The sequence below is a fragment of the Balaenoptera physalus genome (genome assembly GCF_965194825.1).
Source record: "Balaenoptera physalus genome assembly, chromosome: 4".
Lineage (NCBI taxonomy): Eukaryota > Metazoa > Chordata > Mammalia > Artiodactyla > Balaenopteridae > Balaenoptera > Balaenoptera physalus.
This window is the reverse complement of record NC_138891.1, coordinates 25192522-25216292: the sequence shown is the minus strand read 5'-3', so window position 1 is coordinate 25216292 and position 23771 is coordinate 25192522. Positions and strand designations below refer to the sequence as shown.

At 36.7% G+C, this 23771-nt stretch overlaps 2 protein-coding genes and 1 long non-coding RNA gene across 7 annotated transcripts in view; 1 reads left to right on the top strand and 2 right to left on the bottom strand.

Moving 5' to 3' along the window:
- Window positions 1-4474, bottom strand: part of TRPC1 (transient receptor potential cation channel subfamily C member 1) — a 67619-nt gene extending 63145 nt beyond the window's left edge. For 2 of the 4 annotated variants that reach the window (XM_082461213.1, XM_082461214.1), the window contains exon 1: window positions 3859-4033. In XM_082461213.1, the coding sequence (XP_082317339.1) occupies window positions 3859-3891 (33 nt within the window). In that variant the 5' untranslated portion in view covers window positions 3892-4033. Of the gene's footprint in view, window positions 1-3858 lie in introns of all 4 variants that reach the window. The other 2 variants (XM_082461212.1, XM_082461211.1) reach the window with 2 other exon arrangements.
- Window positions 4475-4491: 17 nt separating this feature from the next.
- LOC309660561 lies at window positions 4492-8724 on the top strand. Its single transcript, XR_014263466.1, has 2 exons — window positions 4492-4678; window positions 6154-8724. It is a non-coding gene; the product is annotated as an uncharacterized lncRNA (long non-coding RNA).
- The window catches only part of PLS1 (plastin 1), a 109195-nt gene continuing 92390 nt past the window's right edge, over window positions 6967-23771 (bottom strand). For both annotated transcript variants that reach the window (XM_082461238.1, XM_082461239.1), the window contains exons 12-16: window positions 23651-23765; window positions 16994-17127; window positions 16427-16550; window positions 9321-9445; window positions 6967-9084 (exon numbers count right to left, since the gene is read on the bottom strand). In XM_082461238.1, the coding sequence (XP_082317364.1) occupies window positions 8949-9084; window positions 9321-9445; window positions 16427-16550; window positions 16994-17127; window positions 23651-23765 (634 nt within the window). In that variant the 3' untranslated portion in view covers window positions 6967-8948. The remainder of the gene's footprint in view (window positions 9085-9320; window positions 9446-16426; window positions 16551-16993; window positions 17128-23650; window positions 23766-23771) is intronic.

Sequence of the window (23771 nt, the reverse complement as noted above, 5' to 3'; positions counted from 1 at the left end):
TTTACCTCTCCTTTCTGCAAAGTTTTCTTCCCTCACAGCACATACCTCTTAACATTAGGTGTCCCTTGTCGACATAAAACTTCTTGGCAGTACCCAGTACTCTGCACTTTTTCTTCCCACCGCCATCCTCTGCAACCCCAAACACTTCAAAATCTCTTTTCAAATAGCTTTTTTTAAAAGTCCCATTAAATATATTAAGTGCTATTAAAACAACAGCTTAATATTACTTCTCCCAGAAATGTTACCCATTTCAAAAGCATGCTAAGCCAAAGGTATGCAAAGTTTAAGCAGAATTCAGGCATCAAAGCACCCTCCATACAATGCAGCAAATCAATACCACAAAGGTGACACAAGATCTAGATTATTAGACTGAGCCCAAGAATAAAGGTGAAATTCAGCTCTCTCCATCCCTCCCCTGACTCCATGCTGAAATTTCAAGAAGGGCCTCCTGACTTATTTATTGCAAATCGAATTTCCTGAAAATGCTCTTCATGAAAAGTTGGCAGGGACTGAATCCAGACTGAATCCTTTCATCATTTTCTTTTTCTACACAAGAACTGATTACTGATCATCAGCAAATTAAAGGGTTTAATACTAAAGCTACCATCTACTCAACAGTTACTTTCAAAGAGGTGAATTAACAACTATATTTAGCTTAGGTGCTCCCTAAATAAAGGTATTAATTCTTTCTCCAGCCAGCAGGTCTGAAGTTAGACCCCTGTCTCCCACAAATAAAAGTGGCTCATTACCATACTAATTCTCAGTGTGAAAGGAAAAAGACTTGGGTGGTAAGAATCACTGCTTAATATTCCATAAAACAACACTCTTGTTTCAATCAACCTTTACCTCTGAATTGCAGCATTCTACGTCTAAAAAGAATATGTGTACTTTCTGAGAATTTTATGTTGGGTGGGAGGCCAGACTTAGCTTTATATAACTAGCATAGGAGCCCTCAATTCACTTTTTCTTCTAAATTTTATGAAAAAGAACCGATGTTACCTTTGAGATGATTCTGACCCACTTTCAAGATCAACAATAGCCACTATTAAGTGGCCACTACCTGGATCTGCGCTTGCCTAGATCTATTGGACTAATAATTTACATAAAAGCTAGCTGTACACACTATAAAATCAAACTAGAAAATCGTTTTCTTTCCTACCTTTTTTTCTTTACTCCTTAACCTGTACACACCTTTCAAAGCGTCACCCATCCACTAACAAACACAAAACCCCATCTCCACAATTTTTGCTTTAGGAATTCTCCTTAAGTGGAATACATTACGGACATTTTACACATGTAGTGTAAACTTGATAAATGAAAAAAGGATGAGAAACATAGATGTTCTAGAGTGGATCTGCTCTTGTGCTATTAAAGCTTTTTACTTTTATTGGATAAATATAATCCATGGAAACCACAGTTAATAAAACATTTACAGAGAGCAAGTTTAATTTCCAATTAGTAAATCCAAATATGGATGTGTCTTTTCTAACACAAGTGATTTTCATTCATTCAACTACAACTAGATCAAAACCTAAGTGGTTAAGAGTATAGGCTCAAAATAGATCCTAGTTCTACTACTAACTAATGTAACCTTGGGCAAAGTAATTCTAAAATTTTGCTAAGCCTCATTTTCCTCATTCATAAAATGGGGATAACAACATCTGGCTCATGGGGTTGTGAGGATTAAATGAAATCATCTATGAAAAGCATATGCACTCTACCCCAAAAGCTGTCTCAGTCAATGTCTGCCATTTGGCTTGAAGAAAGCTCCAAAGTAATAGTGGAAACTATAGTTACTTCAGGAAACTTTTCACTTTTAGATCTGGTTTGGGTAATGCTAAAAAAAGTTTAACAATATTAGTGAATATAAACAAGTAAACAAAAAAAACTGCTATAACTCAAATATATTTTTTCAGCATAAATGTATACCATAAGTACATGTAAGAAATAAGCCATTTTTCCAAATCTAACCTAAGAATTCAATTCAACATACCTGAAACAGAAAATACCTATTTAATCTCACTTGTTAAAAAAAGTTTTAATTTATATGGGGGAGAAAAAGCATGCATATTTACTTTCTACCCTACCCACAAAAGCCAAATCTCTCCAAGGATCTTAATGATATTATAAAAGGGAAACTGATGAAGAAAGAACATCAAGGCTATTTCAACTGGCACTACTGGACAGGCTACAGAACTGTCATACATTCAAACTCTTTTGAGATATGTCATGCAATAATCCTAAATATACACACCATACAAGTACTTATTCGAGCTATGTTCCATTATGACATTCCTCTGTCCTCAGTTTGACAGGAATATTAAATTGCCTTTCTTGACATAATTTCTGTTTGTTTTAAAATAACCATAGCTCAGTAAGCTGGGGTAGCTGTAGCAGCCACTTACTAATTCTAGTACAACACAATCTGTTCCCTTCCCCTCTCTAGAGAATTTTTGAAGGAAGAGAACTCAGACTATCCACTCCAGAAATACTAAATAATTTTACATAATCCACAGACTGATATTTATGAGGTTATAGACATATATTCTATGTTTCTTCACATTTCCAAGACTGTATGAACCTGTCCATGGTGGACTTTCACAAATGCTTTCATAATATAATTTAATACTATTACATAAGATCATAAAAAGACTCATGATGGACAGGGGTGGACTTTGTTTATACATCAATGTGTTTTCAAAAAGTTGTATAAATAAAATCCTATCTCAAAGCAGTAAAGGAGGTTAAGGAGGCTGTCATTTATTTAAAAAAAAAAAAACACATACAGACAAACAAAAAAAATACTCTGTAGTTAATCTTTTCACAGTGTAAGTTGCCCTTTGGGTTTATGTTTTGGAAGTTTGCATGATCCTAAACATTTTTCCTAAGCAAGCATCGCCACTGGAAGGCAAGCTGAATAAATTTAGAAAGAGAAAATTTACAGCACCTTTTTACACGTAGGAAATAAAAGCAGTCTTAGGGCAATCAATTTCCCATTCTTTTTATTATATTCATCAATAGAAAGCATGCTTAAGTGAGGAGACTTTGTTATGGCCATAAAAGTGATCGATTTCCAGATTTTTTTAAAAAACGAAAACGCACTAAATATATTCCACATTTTTGCCCTGTAATTATTTTGCACTACCTTTATTTCCCAAAGAAGGATGAGGAGCAATAAACCTTCCTCTCTAATAAAAAGCATGAACAAAGTTGTTCCATAAATTTGGAGAAACTCTGGAACTTAGGCAGAATTTCTCCATAAAGTGCTGTCTTTATGTCCACCTAGGATATTGACATACCTAATGCCATTCGACAGTCACTGAACACCAAGGCACCGGGTGGCTGGAGTTAAATAATACAAGTAAGGTTTTAAAGAAAACAAAAAACCAGCTGAGAGCCCATAAGCAGGAGAAACCTTAAGCAAGGACATGGGATTTTTTCGGACTGAAAGGTCCAAAACTAGACAAAACCTCTGGGCTTCCAGAAAGAAAGAACTAAAGCCCCAAGCGGGAGACCAGGTCATGCAAGTGGTCAGTAGCGCAGGTGAGGCTGAAACCCTAGGGTCCCGGCCGCCACGACGCTCCCTGAACACCTGACTGCACGAAAGGAGACCACCGGGCTGGGCCGCCTCCCCAGGTGCGGCGCTCGCAGGGCGCCACCCGCGGCTGCTCCCGCCCGACAGCTCTGCACTCACAAGGCAGAGGCGGTGCCGGGCAGCCCGGGAGGTGCAGCGGGCGCGGCGCGAACAGACGCTCGGCGCACAAGGAAGAGGGAGTGCCCCGAGTTGAGGCTGGGGGGAGGATGAGGGGTGTGAAGGACACGGGCATCCAGAAGCAGAGAAAGGGGCCTAGCTCTCACCCTTGTCGCACGCCAGCAAGAAAAGCTTCTCATTCAGGGTGTTCTCCTCCTTCACCTCCCGCACATCCTTCAGCGCCATCACCTCGTTCGGCGACGAAGAGGAGGATGGGGAGGAAGGCAGGGAGGAGGAGGAGGCGCCCGAAAGGTCCGTGCTCGGGTACAGGGCCGCCATCATCGCGGCCCATGAAGGGGGCAGGCCAGGAGACGGGGGCGGGGCCCCCACCAGCCCCGACCCCGACCCCAGGCTGGAAAAGGGATGAGTCGTTCCCACGGCCGCCTCGGCGCGCAGCCCGTTGGCCCTGAAGGGCGTCGCCTCCCCACGGAGCCAGCACTCGCCCTCCACCGACAGCCCCAAATTGGTGGCGGCGCATGCGCGGCCCCGGGGCCAGCGCCCCCTCCCCAGCCGCCGGCGCCCAGGCCGAGCAGGTCCGCGCCCGTCCGGGGACGGCAGAGTGGCCCGCGCCAGGGCGGCAGCCGAGCGCGGGGCCGTGCCAGGAGCCGCAGGGGCCGCGCGGGGGGCGGCCCGGCCAGAGAGGAGGACGAAAATCGGTGGGAGAGGAGCTCCAAGAGGCGATTCTGCACCAGGCGGGCTCCAGGGCTGTGAAACCGCCGACCGAGCTGCGCCCAGAGATGTTCGCAGCTCTCCTCACGTCATCTTCCGCTCGGTGAGAGCGACGACCACGGGGCGGGCTCGGTGGTGGGCGGGACCTGGGGCGGAGGCGGGGTCCGCGAGCGCACCGCCCCCTGGTCGGCTTCCAGCCTCGGAGGAAAAGGCGAATGGCCGGGTGTACTCTCTGCACAACCGGGTTGCAGGTTTGAGGTAATTTCCCCGCCGTCTCGGGCTGCACACAAGTTAAACATGCAGCGGGGTGGTTCACTGAGCCTCTGATGACTTAACGTTTAGTCGAAACCCCCCCGTGGAATTGTTGAATTATTGCATATTCCTTTGTCCTCTGCCTAAAGCAGAAAGGACAGGGCCCTCGCCACGCCACCAGACTTGTGTTCGTCTGTGTGTAATTATGTTGGGCTAGCTACCCTTGTTTCTAAAACCGTATTAAAAAAAAAAACAAAACTCCTTTGTGATATAAAATTGGCATAACATTTCTAGTATCATACATTTATTCGCATGTACCCATTGGATAAGCACATCTTTAGGATCTACTCTACGTCATAGTCCTTACCGTGGTTTCTTGTTCATCTTCACGTTTATAACTCAGATTTTAGAAAATGAGCGTTATTTAAGCAAAAGCTAACCGAAGTGCAGTAAGTGCTACTTCCTTGAATATTTTTTTTTTAAATTAAGCTTGTATTTAAAGCAGATTCTTGCACCTTTAAAAGCTGAGGGAGGGGGACTGGAAATTGTATCTCGAATAATTATTGCTTTCCACAGCCAACTGTGCAAAAATCTAAATTGCGCCCATAGTGCTTAGGTTTTTAAGGCAATACATAAATTTACTTGAGTACATGTATTTGAGAGAAATACTTCCTATTCTGTTCAGGTTGATTTGTTCCATCACTGTCCCGGCCAACTCTAACTCCCAAATTTCCTAAATATATCTTTCTCATCATTCACAGTGCTCTTTCGATCTTCTCTAAGAGGCCTTAGGTAGACAAGATTGCCCACCTTTCCAAACATTTTTATGTGTTTACTTCAAAACAGTTATCTATTAAATCATTTTAGCTTTTTCTTTCTTATCTCTAGTAGATCATAAATCTGCCCCATTCTCTAATGTTTAATATAGTTCTAAGTTTGTGTATTTAGTGGAATGTCAAAATTGCTCGTTGTAAATCTGTGGCCAGTGAACAGAGTGGTACATATTTGGGTTTACGTGAGTGTGCTTACACACTCTTGGTAGTCCAGTAAAATTTTTTTCTCAGTAGCAGAACAACTCTAACCCAGACCCATCCAAAAGTTCCAGAGTGTTTAAGGGTAAAAATTCAGATGGCTCAGAACTATAGAAACCATTTTAATCTGAAGTTTTTTCAAGCTTCTGGGTTTAGGTGATTCCTTTTTCATAAGGCTCCCACCGGGGCTGGACTGATTTCTTAGATTCAGGCGAATTCCAATTTACTTTAAGAGATAATCCTAGGAGGCATTCCAAAGTATTAGAGGGTTTTTCCTCCTTCAAAGTAAGCTAGTGTTGCAACTGTATCTTCAGAAGTCTTTTCGAATCATCTCAGATGCAGAATATTCTCTCTTGTTTCTCGGATCCTTTTTCATCCAGTGTAAATTGGGGTATTTTAAGATCCTCTATATGATTTATTTTTCATCTGTGATGTGGAAACCGATGATAGAGCTATGATGAACATGCAAGATTCAGAAGCAGCACGTTACTTAAAGCAACTCACCGAACCTCATATACTGAAGAGCCATCACAACTCCAGTTGTGATGGAGAAGAGAAAATCCACGTTCAGATCTAGACCTATAAGTAATAGACCCTGTCTTCATCTCCGAACTCTCTACCTCTCCCTCACTACTTTTAGGCCACATTTACCTATTTCTTTTCTTAAAATGCCTGCAAGACTCTTCCTGCCTCACAGCCTTTGCACTTGTTCCTTCTACTGAAGTTATCATCTGGCTGCTCCTCCTACCATGCATACCTCAGCCTATCACAACCTTAGAGAGACCTTCCCTGACCCACCCAAACTAAAAGCATCTTCACCCCAGTTCCTAAGTCTCTATCACATTTCCCTGTTTTATTTCTCTTAGTGCATTTATCACCATCTACAAATCCTATTTGTTTACTGTCTCTCTTTCTCCACTAGGAAATAAGATTCATGAGGCCAGAAAACTTTGTATTTTTCTCAGCTGAATCCCCAGTGTCTAGTATCATACCCGGATCATAATAGACAAATTTATGTTGATTAACTCAAATTATTTCATCACAAACTAAATTTGTAGTAATCATGTACTTGGTCTTTCCTAAAATTCTTCCTGTTAAAGAATCATAGAACCATCTTCACTCCTCCCAAAACAATAAATTTTTTGTTGTTGCTTTACTCATTAGTGTAGGAATTGTTCTCTTTTCTTTTCTGGAAAATAAGTTTATGATATATTAATTTTCCAGGTTATATATTTTTCTTTAAATGAAATAAATACTGACACATTTGTACATACACAGAATTTTTATTAAATATATTTTGTGAGAAAAAGAACACTCTAAAGTGCCAAATTCCATGTAAATCAGATAACTTAGTGAATATAATGGTGAAAAAATCAAGAGGAAAGGATTTAAATAATATCACAAAAGAGCAAGAACATATTTTAATCTTCATGTAAGAAAACAATCGTCAAATGATAAAGGAAATCTCTTTTGTAGAATATATTTCAAAGTTCCACCTGTTGATGATTTCATTTAAAAAATTCTATTCTAAACACATGAGTAGTCGTACTCTTACCATCATGTATGTTTTAATCCATGGTAGAAGGGGGGTTTAGACTACTCATTCCCAGTGAGATAAAGTGACAGCATTTTTTGTTGCACAGCAGTACTGGTCACTGGCACTAACAGTGGAAGATGAAGGAAGTAAACTTCTGAACTCAATTGTTAGCAGAATCGGTCTACTGCTAAAAAATTCAGACAAAAATAGGTCTGAAGCATAGCTACTGCCAAGTAACGTAAGCATTAACCAAACATTGCCAATTTGAAGGAAACTGGGAAAAATGTGAAAATATGTTGAATATTAGCTTTGTGTTACTTTCTACTAAAGATATTCAGTGGGCATACTCTAAATTATTTAGGGCTAGAATATCAAAAATTAGCACGTGTAATATGAAGCTAATAATATGGTATCAACATGTTTTGAGAGCTGTAGCCAGTGTTTGAAGTCAGTTGAAAAGTAACTATATGCACATCCAAAATGAATATTTCTAAAAGAAATCTTCATGTACCAGATAGCTACAAACTGAAAAGTGTTACGCACCTAGTGGGAGCACAATAATTACTTAATGTTGGTTAACTGACCAATACAGTCATCCTTCAGTATCCAGAGGACTGGTTCCAGGACCCCCCCCAAGGATACCAAAATCCGCAGATGCTCAAATCCTTTATATAAAACAGCTTAGTATTTGCATATAACCTACACACACCCTTGCGTGTACTTTAAATCATCTCTAGATAACTTATACCTAATATACTATGTAAATAGTTGTAAATACAATGTAAATGCTATGGAAATAGTTGCTGGCACTTGGCAAATTTAAGTTTTGCATTTTGGAACTTTCTGGAATTCTTTTTTTCAAATATCTTTGGTCGCCGGTTGGTTGAATCTGTGGATGTGGAACCATTGGATATGCATGCATCAGATATGGAGAGTTGACTGTATACATACCATTTAAGAAAACCTGGGTAATTCAGGTGCAAAATATGTATATGTACACACATATTTCTCTAATAACGTCTTACCAACATATATATGCTGCATGTCATAGTTAAAGCTGTATTACCAAACCAGTACATGTAAAGTATCGATGCAGTTAAAATTAAGTTTTAAGTAAAAAGCTCCTGCTACTTATACAAGAGAATGTACTCTGAAGTTTATTCATGAGTTAGTCCTTATATATAAAAAAGTTTAATGTTAATGAACAATACTTGTCACTTAAAAATTTTAGACAGTATAGAAATTTACAGAAAAGTTAAAGTTTTGGACCACTTCACATAGTTGAAGGAAAAAAATAAAAGGATTAAACTGGATTATGACTTTGAATACATTTATGATCAAAATCAACAGACACACAAAATCAAAACACATTTCACAGCAGGACCTGCAGAAAAAGTTTTGCATTGATCATTTTTGAACCATGAAAAAGAATGAATTAGTCTTGTTTTAATGAGACTTCCAGGAAACAATAATTTAATCATAAATATCATCTTGAAAATGAACACACTCTTATTAATATCGACTGGTAAATTAATTGTCAACAAATCCTAGCTAGTATGAACAGGATATTAAATTCATTAATGATTCATACAACTGTGTTGAGCATACAAATAATCTCTGGTTTTAATACCCACTACATTTCAGAATTCTGTAAACTGTGAGGCATTCAATGTGTTTAATGTGGCAGAAAATCATAATAAATGTTTCATTATTTTATTTTGTTCAGTCCTTTTCCCATTAAGCATGCAAACACTGTCATAACCATCTTGGGTTTCACTTCCACGAGGTCATCAGGTAAGGCATATATCCGGGCACCGATCTTTCGAGCAACTGAAATGGCGTATCTTGAAAAGACAAGAAAAATATCTTGCTATTTGTTTTCACTTAATATATGTTAACAAAAGAATGAAACATTTTGACAAGGTTAACTTTACAAGAAAGTTAAGTTTGTGAGTCTTTAAATCATATTCCTCACATAAATTGTACTTAAAACTGTGAATTTTAAGGACATAATAGCCTCACCTGCAAGGATTAAGAACAAAAGAGCCACTATGTTCTAATATAAACCATAAAGGCTTACTTAGCATTGTTCAGCTTGTCCTCATCAGAAAGGTCTTCTCTCTTGATCATTTCTTGACGAACTGCATTTGGTGCAATGGCATCTATTAAATCCAAGACAGGTAAACTAGTGCTAATAGATTTGTCCTAGAAAAGAAAGAATAGATGAACATTCATAAACATCTTTTGTAAATGTCAGACCAGAAGATCATAACCATATAACTAAAATCAATTTATAAATTTTCATTATACTTAACATTCAGCTATTCTGCAAACAACATACATCACAAACCATGTAAAATATGCTTTTCCTTTCATCCTTACAGAGCTTACAGTATAGAGAATTGTCATCATACCTGGAATAAGGTTTGTGGATGTGACAATTCCTAAAGTATGCTAACTACAGTATCCATTCTGTAAAAAATAAACAACTTTTGAAAGGGAGTAGGAGATGAATTTTAAGTGAATAGTTTTGCAAATTCTAGTAACATTCTTCTTCTTACACCATGGACTCCTAAGCCTTCACTTAATATTTTTCAGAAAGAAAAATTAAAATAATAGTGGAAAGGAACTAATATTTATAAAGGCATTATTCTTGTTGCTTTACATGTTCAGTTTGTTTAATCCTAACAGCCTAGTAATAAAGAAATTATAATCTCTCATTTTAAAATGAAGAACATGAAGGTCAGAAAGCTCAAAAGACCTGTTCACACAACCAGTACGTACAGAACCAGTATTTGAACCCACGACTGTCTGACTCTAACGCCCAAGATTCTCTCCACTTTTGAAGTTTCCTCCAAGGCAACTAAAAATGGACAACGAAATTCTAGTGGATAGAACACTGCTACTGAAGTCAGAAATCCTGGTCTGAATTGATTGTACAACTTACCAGCACTTGAACAAATTATTTGTTTTGTCTCTCAGCATGAATAGTAACAACTGTCGCTTGCCTACCCAGAATCCACTCCTTACTACTTTCTCCATCCTACCAGAACCCACATGTTTGCTCTGTATCCATATATGGACGTGTGCTTCAAGGAAAATTAACCCCATCCACAGCTCCAAGAGCGACCCTGAATTAGTGTAGACCGTTTATTCTGCGGGTAAGGTGATAAACTTATTCTTTTTATGTATAGAGCAATACAGTGAATAACAGATATACTAATATCTATGGCATTAAAATTTCATGGGGGGAGGGGAATTTAGGAAGAAAATGTCTAAAAGACTCATTAGGCAAACAATAATGAAAAAAGGTTGGAAAAAATAGTCTAAAAAAGCCAAAGGGAGGAATCCCATCTGATTGCCACAGTGATTTATTTGGCAATCACTAATTTAATTTAACTTAATTTAATTTAATTTAATGTGAGGCCCTTACTATCCCGGAAGAGCTATGGAAAGCTAGCAACACCCCGTCCTGAATGTGAATGAGAGGATGAAACCTCTGGCACAGCCAGCAGCTATCCAATGAGCAAGAGGAAAACCAACTTTAGAGGAAACCACTTTAGACGGCAAAGCAGAGATGGACAAAAGCTGATTGACATTCCTCAATTACTGGCTCAACCAATCCTAATGTCTACCCTGCCTCTGGATCTTTGCTATTGTTCTGTGCCTTTACTTTTGGTTTAAATCACTTTGAGTTTCTGTTACTTGAAGCCAAAAGCACCCATTCCTAATCACTACAATGGAACTGTCACAGGATTCTTGGGAATATTAAGATAAATGAAGACATTTAGTACAGTTCCTGGCCAAAAGTGGTTCTTTTTTTTTTTTTTTTAATTTATTTACTTATTTTTGGCTGCATTGGGTCTTCGCTGCGCGCGGGCTTTCTCTAGTTGTGGTGCGCTGGCTTCTCATTGTAGTGGCTTCTCTTGTTGCAGAGCACGGGCTCTAGGCGCATAGGCTTCAGTAGTTGTGGCTCACGGGCTCTAGAATGCAGGCTCAGTAGTTGTGGCGCACGGGCTTAGTTGCTCCGTGGCATGTGGGATCTTCCCAGACCAGGGCACTAACCCGTGTCCCCTGCATTGGCAGGCAGATTCTTAACCACCGCGCCACCAGGAAAGCCCCCCAAATGCGGTTCTTAATAAATGTTTGATAAAACAATTTGAAGCCATGTGAAGAGTACAAAGTTCTTTTTGGGGCCATGATCTATTACATTTATTAATTTTAGAAAAATTTATATTCTTCATTTTCAGGAATGTTCATTTTATGAAACAGATTTTTGGGGGTGAAGTAGAAATAGAGGGATAAAAATAATAAGGGTCCTTAAGTCTATATGATGCTGGTAATCCAGATCTGGTTTTTGGGCATCTTTTCTATTTCTGAAAAACTCTCACACATACGTTCTCAATGTGTAGCCTGCAGACCGCCTACATGAAAATCACCTGAGGTGCTTAGTAAAAGCACAAATTAATCCTTGCACTCAAAGTAATGTCAGATTATTTGTGGATGGGGCTAGGAATCTACATTTTTAATAAGCTTTCTAGAAGACTCTAATGTACACTGTTATACTCTCTAAAATTAAAGCTTAACATGCATGTCATTCTATAATAAATTAAAAATTTCTATGTGCTTTTCATATAATATTTCTATGATGATTCACAATCAGACAAGTGGCTTAATTGTGCTATATTTTGATTACTTGTTTACATATTTATGAGGGTTTTTTTAAGTTTGGGGAAAATTGTTTTGTTTTTTATTCAGCTTTATTGAGTTAAAATTGACAAATAAAATTGTAAGGTACTTAACGTGTACATCTTGATGATTTGATAAGATCCCTCCCATCTAATTAATTAATACATCCATCACCCTCACTTATGTATGTATTTTGTGTGGTGTGTGTGTGTGTGTGTGTGTGTGTGTGTGTGAAAACATTTAAGTTCTACTCTCTTAGCAAATCTCAGTTATACAAAAGAGTGTTAACTATAGCCACCATGTTATATATTAGATTCTCAGACCTTATTCATCTTATAGCTGAAAGTTTATACCCTTTTGTGGTATTTTAAATATTTCTTAACTTAGATTTAGGAAACAACGGTTTTTCCACCTATTTCCTTATGATTCACCTTGAGAAAAACTTTTACTGAGTTGAATGAAAAATTTAAGTTTCTAAAGATAGTGGATTCCTTATCTTCCTATTTCCAAAAAAAACAGGCCGATCTTCCAGCTCCCCTGATTTGCATATTATCAGTGAAAGACATTTTACTGCAAAAAGGGCAGGGGTTATTGTAAAACCCTTGGTTTAGTATATAAATACATTTTCATAATTTTTCTTTCACTTTCCTTAAGTTAATCATATAGAAATTACTTAAGCAAAAAGAATTTCTAGAATATTAAAGATAACTAGTCTAGAGTTTGGCTTGATTTTCATTTTTTAAAAAAATATATTTATTTATTTATTTTATTTATTTTTGGCTGCACTGCGTCTTCGTTGATGCACGTGGGCTTTTCTCTAGTTGCGGCGAGCAGGGGCTACTCTTCGTTGTGCGCAGGCTTATTGCTGTGGCTTCTCTCGTTGCGAAGCATGGGCTCTAGGCACACAGGTTTCAGTAGTTGTGGCACGCGGGCTCAGTAGTTGTGGCACACGGGCTTAGTTGCTCCACTGCATGTGGGATCTTCCTGGGCCAGGGCTCGAACCTGTGTCTCCTGCATTGGCAGGCGGATTCTTAACCACCAAGCCCCCAGGGAAGCCCTTGATTTTCAAGTTAGTGAGTTGTACCATCTCTTCTCTTAATTTGATATACATAACTAGTAGGACATTCCATTCCATTGTTCCTCCTGTCACTTTTGAAAATAAAAGTGGAAAAACAGTGTTGTGGCCGCCAGAATTCCCTAAAAAAATCACAACAGGAACCTCTCCACGATGCCCTTTATATATTGGCAGTACCAGTAGTGTAGTGTAGTAAGCTCCATTTATTGAGCCCTTAATGTGTGCCAGGTATGACTGAGCTATTTACATGTGTTAACTTATTTAGCTTGACAACAGACCCAGAAGATAGATACTATTAATACCTCCATTTTAAATATGGGGTAACTCAGGTATAGAGAAATTAATAATTTGCCCAAGGTTACACAGATACTAAATGTGAGCCAGAGATAAAATCAGTTTTATTCATCAAGAGATGTAACCCAGCTGTTAGTATAAACTGCTAAGATTTCTGGAAAACACATGCCCTCCTCACATGCTCCCTATTCTCCTTAGCTGACTTCTGTAGCACTGCTAACACCCCATACTGTGATTCCTGTTTTCTTATTTGCCTCCTTTCCTAAACAGTGAGCTCTTTGAGAGCATTTTGTAGTCACAGCACCTAGCAAAGTACCTGACACGGAGTAAGCTTTGAATATTTATGGAATGAATGAGCAGTATGTCACATAGCTAAGAAGTGGCTAAGCCTGTGTCAAACCCGGGGCCATACAACTCCATAGCTTGGCTTTCAGCCTGCAGTTAGATCTGGATATGAAATCCAGCTTTCTGCTTAATAGTTGATGACAGTGGACAAGGTATTTAACTTTTCTAATGCTCACCTTTTTGCTTATAGAGTTGAGAGAACTAAAAGAAACAACAATGTGTGAAATGCTTAGCATAATGACACATAGGACTCAATAAATGGTAATTATGATTATTGTCATTAGCTGATATACCACCTCCTCATCTTCTTGGTGAGGAAAAATTACTTTGCAACTAAAACGGGTAAATTTGTCTTTTCTAAAATTTCTGGGTACAGCACTGCCTTGATTATGATTAATAGGTTCTTACTAGTACCATTTATCATAGCTTTCAAATATAACACACTGAGTTGGAAAAAACCTCCCCAGCCCAACTATTTTTTAGCATGCACTGCTATATTTCTTATTTATATTCTGTTTAAAGGTTTTATTATCAAGCATATATAAATGCCAAGCACTTGTGCAATATGTTTCTACCACCTCAGTTCTAGTAAAACCATAGTCTCAAGTCTGCTTTTCTCTGTGAGCTCTCTCCCTTAAATGGGTTGTGTACTCCCATTTTTCAACTTTCTCTTCTATTCAACTGATCACCAAGCTTGTAATTCTAGTTTTAATATCTCTTTTCATCCAACTCTTCATTTCCTGAAAATTACCTCAAATTCAATAAGCTTAAAACTGAATTCATTGCCTTTTTTAGAAAGCAGCTGCACCTCAGACATCCCCATTTTTGTTATCAGTTCTCCAGTTACCCAGGCCCCAAACATCCAGTTTTAACTCCTCTCTCTTTCCTGTGCTTCCCTAAGTCAAGAAGCCAAACCCTACCTGTTCTTTTGCAAATAACTATCCATTCTTAAAGTTCCCAGTGCCCATCTGCCACCCCTACCCAGGATCCTTATCACCTCACACCTTGAGTTCTGCCTCAGCACTTTCCTTGCACTTACACCACTCTTGCTCCAACCCATCCTGCTCCCTACCTTCAGAACAGTATTCCTAAAGTACTGTGCTTACGTTACTCCCCTTATCAATGTCCTTTTTAAGGCCAGATTCCTCCACAGTCTTGGCCCAGCCTATACCTTGCACTATATCCCTTAGGAACAATCCTGTCTAGCCAGACTATTTCTCCTAACCTTCTCAGACTTGCCTTTATTCAAGGTGGACCCCCTTCTAGCTTATTATTACCCTCTTGTTTTCCACCAATTCAAATCCTGCTTCCATCTCTGATGCTCAAATAAAGTCCAACTGTCTCCACTAACCATTCAGTTGGAAATGATCAGTTAGATTTTTCCATATTAGTTGTATTATTTCTTTGGATTTTAACATTTACCCTGTAGGATTGTTACCTTCTCAGTTATACAAATTTTGTCTTTGAAGTAAATGGCAAACACTGTGAGAGCCAAAATAATTTCTTACATCTTTTTCTTTACCAAAAATGTTACTTAATAGTTAGAGCTCAATAAATATTTATTAATGTGCTTCTAAATATTTTCTCATTGTATTTACTTTAATGATATACCTGCTTGTTATTTTTCACAAATTAATGTACAAATGTATATAATTCAGTATAACAATTTTAAAGAGTAACTGTCAATTAGAGAGTTTTATATGTCCCCTTTCCTGTTTTACATTTTAAGTTGTGTTTTATATCTAAAATATATAAAGACAAATCATGGACTAAAAATTCTTTTTTTTAAAAAAAAAAGCAACAACAAAAACTCAATGTCATTAGTTCCTTCCAAGATGGAAAAGAAAGAAACAGTTGAACTAGGACTCAGGCAACATCTCTGTCAACATCCAGCTGTCCGCTTTGGGGCTCAGTTTTCGGTAAAGAACAGAAGATTGAATTTATCAATTTCTGACATTTCTTCTGCTCTACCATGTTCTCAAACATATATAGCAAAGGCAAAGAAGAAAATAAAGATGGTTAGATAACTCTTGGGAGAGCTTAGGGTTTCATCTATTTGCACTCTTATTTCACTAAAAAAATACAAATTGATGGCTAATTTTTCACATATAATAAAATCACAAACACAAGGTTCACTGAACGAATGTGTACAAGCAGACATGCTTATTTGTAGCTAATATCAGCTTGCATGCAAAAACAAAACACAATGGAAATGCATGAGAATTAGTCGGTATGTATGTGCAGACTACATTTTGAGTGCTTTATGAATCATCTACAAATGCTCGGAAGTGAGTGTTAAGTGCCATTATGAAGCCAGATGACAAGATTTTGTTTTTCCTACCAGTTTTCTCAATTCCCACTTGAATCGGTTTGGCTGGCTCTGTTATGCCTTGGAAATGATGTCAATACAATTCTGAGACTGCTGCTGGGGAGCACAAAACATTATAGGTCCTATATAAGCAATGTCTTTTTATCTTTCTTTTTTCATTTGACAATTGGATTTTTGGCTCAATTTCTTTTTTAAGATTAGATGACTGAAGTCCGATAATATTAACCTGCATTTATACTCAATAGGCTAACCAGTCAAAAATATAAGAATTCAAACTGAATATTTCTGGTTTACACATGCCAAATAATTAGTATACCTAAGCTCATCAATTGTGTGTTTCTGAGATACAACATTGATGTAATTCTAAACCTAAACCAATGTAATTCCCAATACAAATTCCTTCTTAAACTTAGTTTCTTCCCCGCCCCCAAATTTTTAAATAGCTTTTGATTACCTTGAAGCTGGAAATAAAAGTATTTTTGTTTGCACTTTTAAGAGTCTGATTGACCCATTCAATGATAATTGCATCATTTACTTTTTCACCCTCTCCAAGATCCGATAACACATTCAACGTGTACCTGTAACAGAAGAGATACATATTTAAGACTGAAAGGGGTAAATTTGCTCTCACATCATTTATATCAATATTTAGATGAATATTTAAGAAATATTTCAGTTCTAATAAATATTTCTAATTTTAGTCTGGTAAGCTCTAGTACAGAGCTTAGTAATCAGAAACAAAAACTACTAAATGGTATTTTTAAAAATTAAAACAACTCCTTACAAAGCAGTGTTTCAGAGGCATTAATAAAAGTAATTGTGTTTCTAGAGATTGACCCACTTTTAAAACAAAATATAATTTATAAAAAATTTATTATCAACAACAAATCATTTAAAAATTAATATATTTCACATTGTATGTTTCTTCTGTGTTTGCTATTCTTCAAAAATAGCTAAAGTTTTAGTTCAGTGACTTGTTGAAGGAAACGGACAGTGATGTCACAAACAAATCGGCCTTTACCTTCTCATCAGCTGCCACACCAGTGCCAGAGTAAGTGTGGAATTCCCTTCATTTAAGTCCTGCCCAGCAATGCCAACCAAGGAGAATTTGGCCTTATTCTTCCCAAGTTCCACTGCATAGTTACAGTTTTCAATCTGTAAATAATAGTAAGTAAACGTTTTGGTATAATACAAATTTTTTAATATATTTCTTAAATATGCCAGCCTAGTTCAGTCATCTGAAAAATAATTATGATGACACTGAAAATTTATATGACAGAATTTCATTTCCTAATACCCAGTGAAATTAAGGAAATAACTATTCCCATTTTATAGTTGAACATATCAAAGCACTGAGGGGTTAACCTAGATAGAGAAACAACTGGCTGAAAAGTTTAAAGATCCTCTCTTACTCTAAAAGTCTTGACTGTCCAAGATTACACAGCTGATTAGTGGCAAATCTGAGACTAAAAACCCAGTTTTCTGCATTTCATCAATAGAGGTAATCAATGTTGTTTTGTCTACATTTAAAATTAAAGAATAGAGAAATTGTTTCATTAAGAATCTAACTTCATCTCCAATATTCTATATCTAGATCTCACTCATCCTTTAAAATTAAGCTTTTAGCCAATTTTCTTCATCAAAGGATTAAGCTTAACCGTATCATCTGCATCCCTTGATGAACTGCCAATCATGGTTATTTTATAATGCTTATGCACCATCTTTTACTTATACTTAGCATTTTATGAACTTTCTTTTGCCAACCATACATAAGCTCCTTTTAAAGGGCAAAAACTATAAAGTGTACAAATCTGTATCATACTCTCCCCACCCCTAGCCCAGGACTCAGCACAGTGCCCTGTCTACAGTAAGAATCTGACGAATGAACACCAAGTAAATTATCTACTTAACTACTTCTTTCCAATGGTATAAGTACAATTAAAATTTTTTTGTCTATCCTGGGCTCTACAGAAATTTATTATCTCCAGTCATCTAGTACTATACTTCTTACCTCAGAACATATATATATAAATGTGTGTATGTACATATATATATACACATACATATATATATTTACCTTTCCCCCAGTGAAATTGTAAGATCTCATAATATCACCAGTAATAAAAGGTGATTAAATATTTTTTTAGAATAAAGTAAACATTTAGTTAAGAAAAACAGTATAACTGGTTTCTCCTGAATTTCTTTCCCAAGTTAGTTAAGGCCTCATTAAAAAACAAGTAAACCTGAGATACAAAGATACACTTTTTTCTAAGAAGAAGAAAATATTTCCAGGAAAGGTGAGAAAAGGACCCCACAATAACATAATTTGTACAAATTAATGGATACTGTACTTGCAAAAAGAGAATCCAAATTCCCAGAGGTCAGCCTGTTACAAATAAAAATGCAAGAAGATACTCTGAACCTGCTGTAATATTTGCCTGGTTCCCTTAATAAGTTAAATCAAATCTTTGATATGTATTCATTTTTTTACATGCATGGAGATAATATTCCAAAATTCTCTTTCCTACTAGTCATTTAATATTATAGATTTGGTCTTCCAAATAGAAATATGCACATAATTTAAAAAAATGAATTCCTAATTTATGGAAAATAGCAGAGCCCTGATTATGTAATAGTGTGAACAGGAGAGATAAAAAACAGCATATTTTCCACTGCCACTTATTTTAACAGGACAATTTTCTAGCAAATTATAATAACCACTCATGTAAAATGTGTTTCAATGAAGGGCCACCTGTTTTATGGTTAGTTTGACCAAAGTTCCTGAGGGGAATGACGGTGAGAAAGGAGCTCAGGGTTAATAGTCTAGAGGGCTAAGATGTTGATGTGACCAGCAATGAAAGAGAAACTGGAAATGGATGCTAGCGTAAGGGAAAAGATATGTTCTACTTTTCGGCAACATTTGATTTCAAGTTTGGCAAAATACTTCTAAGATCTGGAGAGGTACCAAACTAGAGAAAGAGTAAGAAATTAGGTTCCTAGAGGTAACCATATTTATGGTAGTACTTAACACTCTAAAAAGGAATCTGCTCTCTGAGGATGTAAATACAGAAAGTTAAGAGCATTAGGCCAAGAACTGGGCCTTGGAAATTCCTAGAGTTGTCGGGCTAAAAGTTTAAGGCCCTGTGAAAGGTAAGAATGAATACAAAGCACGAAAAAATTGCAGAATATAGTCTCATAGAATTAATGGAAGAAATGATTACCAAGCACTTCAAAAGTGAGGCTTAGATCATTTGGAAAATGAGAAAAATTACATAATGGGATACAGAGTTCCAAGAGAAAAGAAATACTGAAGAAATAATGAAGAAAGACTATTCAAGTGGTGCAGCTTTATGAACTTTACAAATGAAGCAAGTGACATCCGCTGATGAATGCCAAAGTCCATAAAATAATTCCCTGGATACCATTTCATGAAAGTACTGCTTCTTTAATTTTAAAACATCTTGAACTTATTTCAGGCCTTGTGTTTCAGTCTATAAATAGCTAGTATTTGCTGAAAGGAAGCATTCTACATATGGTTGAGACATCTTATAATTAACAAAATATTCCAGATATAATGAGTGAGTGGTTCAGTTTTGTTTTCCTGTTACATGTAAATTGATACAGCCACTATGGAGAACAGTATGGAGGTTCCTTAAAAAACTAAAAATAGAACTACCATACGATCCAGCAATCCCACTACTGAACATATACCCTGAGAAAACCATAATTCAAAAAGAGTCATGCACAGGGAGATCAGCTCGGTGCTTTGTGACCACCTAGAGGGGTGGGATAGGGAGGGAGATGCAAGAGGGAGGAGAAATGGGGATATATGTATATGTATAGCTGATTAACTTTGTTATAGAGCAGACCATTGTACACACCATTGTAAAGCAATTATACTCCAATAAAGATGCTAAAAAAAAAAAACAAACCTATGTGAAATTAGCTAATGAAATTTCCTGAATTCTACTCCCCTGAGAATTATAGGCATATCAAATAAAATATAAAATGTAGACAGTCCAACCACTAGAAATACTGAAAAATATGAATATATATATAAATCTCTTGTAAGTATACTACCCATTTAATTACTTTAATATTATGATGCCTTTCTTTTTTGTCATTCTTTCAAAAAAATAGGGCTTTTTAAAAAATCTCGAAGTCTATAAATACATACATATTCTAGGGATCTGGAGGACGAAGTCCTTTTTGAATGCGTGTGTGTGTGTGCACGTGTGTGTGTGCGTGCATGTGTGCATGTGTGTGCGTGTGTGTTTTAAACAAATTAGATTCATATGTATATATACAATTTTGTATCCTCATTTCCATGTCATTATTACTAAAACACTAAAAACTTTATTTTTTAATAGTACATTTTACTTCATTTAGGGTGTATCCCAGTTTATTACCCCTTTGTTGAACAACTAAGTTGTTTTTTTTTGTTCTATAAACATTGCTATGATGAGCATTTTGGCACACAACTTCTTGTCTGACTTTCTGATTATTTCATCAGGATAGATAATAAGTGAAATTATTAAGTCAAAGGACTTTTTGAAGATTATTGATATGTATTACTAAACTGTTCTAGAAAGGTTACACGAATGAACATTCCCTCTAACATTGAATGCAGTGTAATCCACTTGTTTCTTATTTTAAATTGCATTTCTTTATTGTGGGTGAAAAGTTTTTCATGTGTATATTATCCATCATTATTTCTTTTTCTGTGATTTTTTTCACTCATATTGTTCACTCTCCCATTTTGCTATTACAATTTTAGTAATAGTAGTTGAGTTTTAGTAATTGACTCATGAACTATTTATATGTTAAGGATATTAACCATTTGTCGTTTTGTTGCAAATGTTTCCAAGTTTGTTTTTATTTGCTTTTTAATTTTGTTTATGGTGTTTATTTTTGCATACATAAGTTTTAAATTTATATGTATCTACTGTATCAATTTTTTCCTTTGTAATTTATCACTCTAAGAGTAGATTATCACTCACTTCTATTAAAGTTTTATTAAACATTTACCCCTTTACTTTCATTCCATTGGAATTTATTTTGGTGGATGACACATGGTGAAAATTGCTCTTTTCCCTAACAAAATAGTTAACCAGTTGTTCTGGCATCATGTTTTGGACGATCCTTTCTTTCCCTACTAAATTTAGTAAGCACCTTGTCATATATTAAGTTCTTATATTCTAGGATAGGTTTCTAGGCTACTCTATTTCATTCCATTCTTATATACCTATTAAACTATTTCAATTACTTTAGCTTTATAAGTTTTTTATATTTTCTAACAGCTCCTCCCTCAATATTCTTGGAAAATGTTCTTGATGATTTAGGCCTATTTCTTCTTCCAATGGAACTTTAGAATCACTTTATAAATCCCATCCCCCAACACACACAAACACACACACACACACACACATATACATAAAAGGAGACTTCTTCTAATTCTAACTGGAATTATTTTCCATCTGTAAGTTAATTTGCAAGAATTTTATAATATTTAGTCTTTCTATCCAGGAATATGGTTATATTTCCATTTATTCCACTAGAGATAGTTATTAAGTCATACGACTGCAGGTTGATTTCATAGTAGCCATATTGATAAGTTATAACAATTTGAGTCCATTAATTTGTATTATATATTTAAATTATACACATCATTTATTTTATTTTATTATTATTATTTTTTTGGCTGTGCCACACGGCTTGCAGGATCTCAGTACCCCAACCAGGGATTGAATCCAGGCCACGGCAGTGAAAACCCAGAATCCTAACCACTGTGCCACCAGGGAACTCCCATATACACATCATTTTAAATGAAAAGATAAAGTTAAATGAAAGATTCCATATATGTGCGTTAGCATACAGTATTTTTCTCCTTCTGACTAACTTCACTCTGTATGACAGACTCTAGGTCCATCCACCTCATTACAAATAACTCAATTTTGTTCCTTTTTATGGCTGAGTAATATTCCATTGTATATATGTGTCACATCTGCCCCATCTTCTTTATCCATTCATCTGTCGATGGACATTTAGGTTGCTTCCATGTCCTGGCTATTGTAAATAGTGCTGCAATGAACACTGGGGTACATGTGTCTTTTTGAATTATGGTTTTCTCAGGGTATATGCCCAGTAGTGGGACTGATGGGTCATATGGTAATTCTATTTTTAGTTTTTTACAGAACCTCCATATTGTTCTCCATAGTGGCTGTATCAATTTACATTCCCACCAACAGTGAAAGAGGGTTCCCTTTTCTCCATATCCTCTCCAGTCAGTACTGATGAACCTAGTGGCAGGGCAGGAAAAAGACGCAGACGTAGAAAAAGGACTTGAGGACACAGTGGGGGAAGGGGAAGCTGGGACGAAGTGAGTGAGTGGCATGGACATATATATACTACCAAATGTAAAATAGATAGCTAGAGGGAAGCAGCCACATAGCACAGGGAGATCAGCTCGGTGCTTTGTGATGACCTAGAGGGGTGGTATAGGGAGGGTGGGAGGGAGACGCAAGAGGGAGGGGATATGGGGATATATGTATACATATAGCTGATACACTTTGTTGTACAGCAGAAACTAACACAACATTGTACAGCAATTATACTCCAATAAAGATATTTTAAAATAAATAAATAAATCATCTACTTCTTAAAAAAAAAGTTAAATGAATGTGTAAAAATTTTAAAGTCCTACATACTTTTACTTTATAAAGCAAATGAACCTGATATAGAAGGTAGAAAGGAAAAGTTGAATATTAAACCAGCAATTCAACAGAACAAGCAGGTACACCAAGGACACCACAGATCCCCTATTTGAGGAAGGAGAATATTGGAGACAAGCACTTCCTTTACCACTCATCTGCCACCTATTCTCCCACCAACTGTAATCAAGTCACTGTCCTGCTCAAAAACGTTTAACGGCTTCCCAGCGCTTGCAGTTTAAAACCCAAACTCTTTAATCTGACATTCAAGGCTCTCAACATCTGGCTTCATTTCAAATTTTTGGCATTCACACTCACTTCTTACCTATCAGAAACCTCTGCTATAGCCAAACTATTCTTCCTAATCGTCAGCCCCCTCTCCAGTCTCCTTCTGCCAAAATTCTGTCCATTTCTCAGAGTATAACTCAAGACTACCTCCTGCATGAAGCCTCTGATAAGTGTAGCCTGTGGCTTTTTCTTCCTTAAAACTGATAATATTCACTTTTGCATACACTGTACTGTATTGTAGTTATTTGCACACGTATCTCATTTCTTTAGGGTTTCCTAAGGGCCAACTCCATGCCTTTTACTATTTTATATCCTGGCATTGCACTGTACAGGTCATAGTTAGTCAATAAATATTTGTTGAAAAATATTAACAAATAACCAGTGAAGATCTGCAAGTTCTGGTGATTATAAAATAGGAATTCATTTATGATACATCTCAAAGAACATTAAGTATCACAACTTGCTAAAGATAAAAACAGTTGCATACAGTATCTGACTCGGGGGGACTGCCTTCATTTTTCCAAACATTAAAGCTCACTTGTAAAAAGGCTATTAAGCTTAACACATTTTGGGTTGAATCTGTGGGGACAGACCACACTTTACTAAGCTTTATGAAACTCTAAATCCTCTGTTTTCTATCTGAACAATAATAAAATATCCATAGTCATTATTTCATTCACCTTCTTCATGTTCCCTCCAAGAGCAGGATACGGAGGTTTGTTGACATGGCTCCAATCGACTGGCACACGGATCATTTCGTAGAGCTGAAAGATGACTAAAGCATCTGCAAGGTCACTAAGA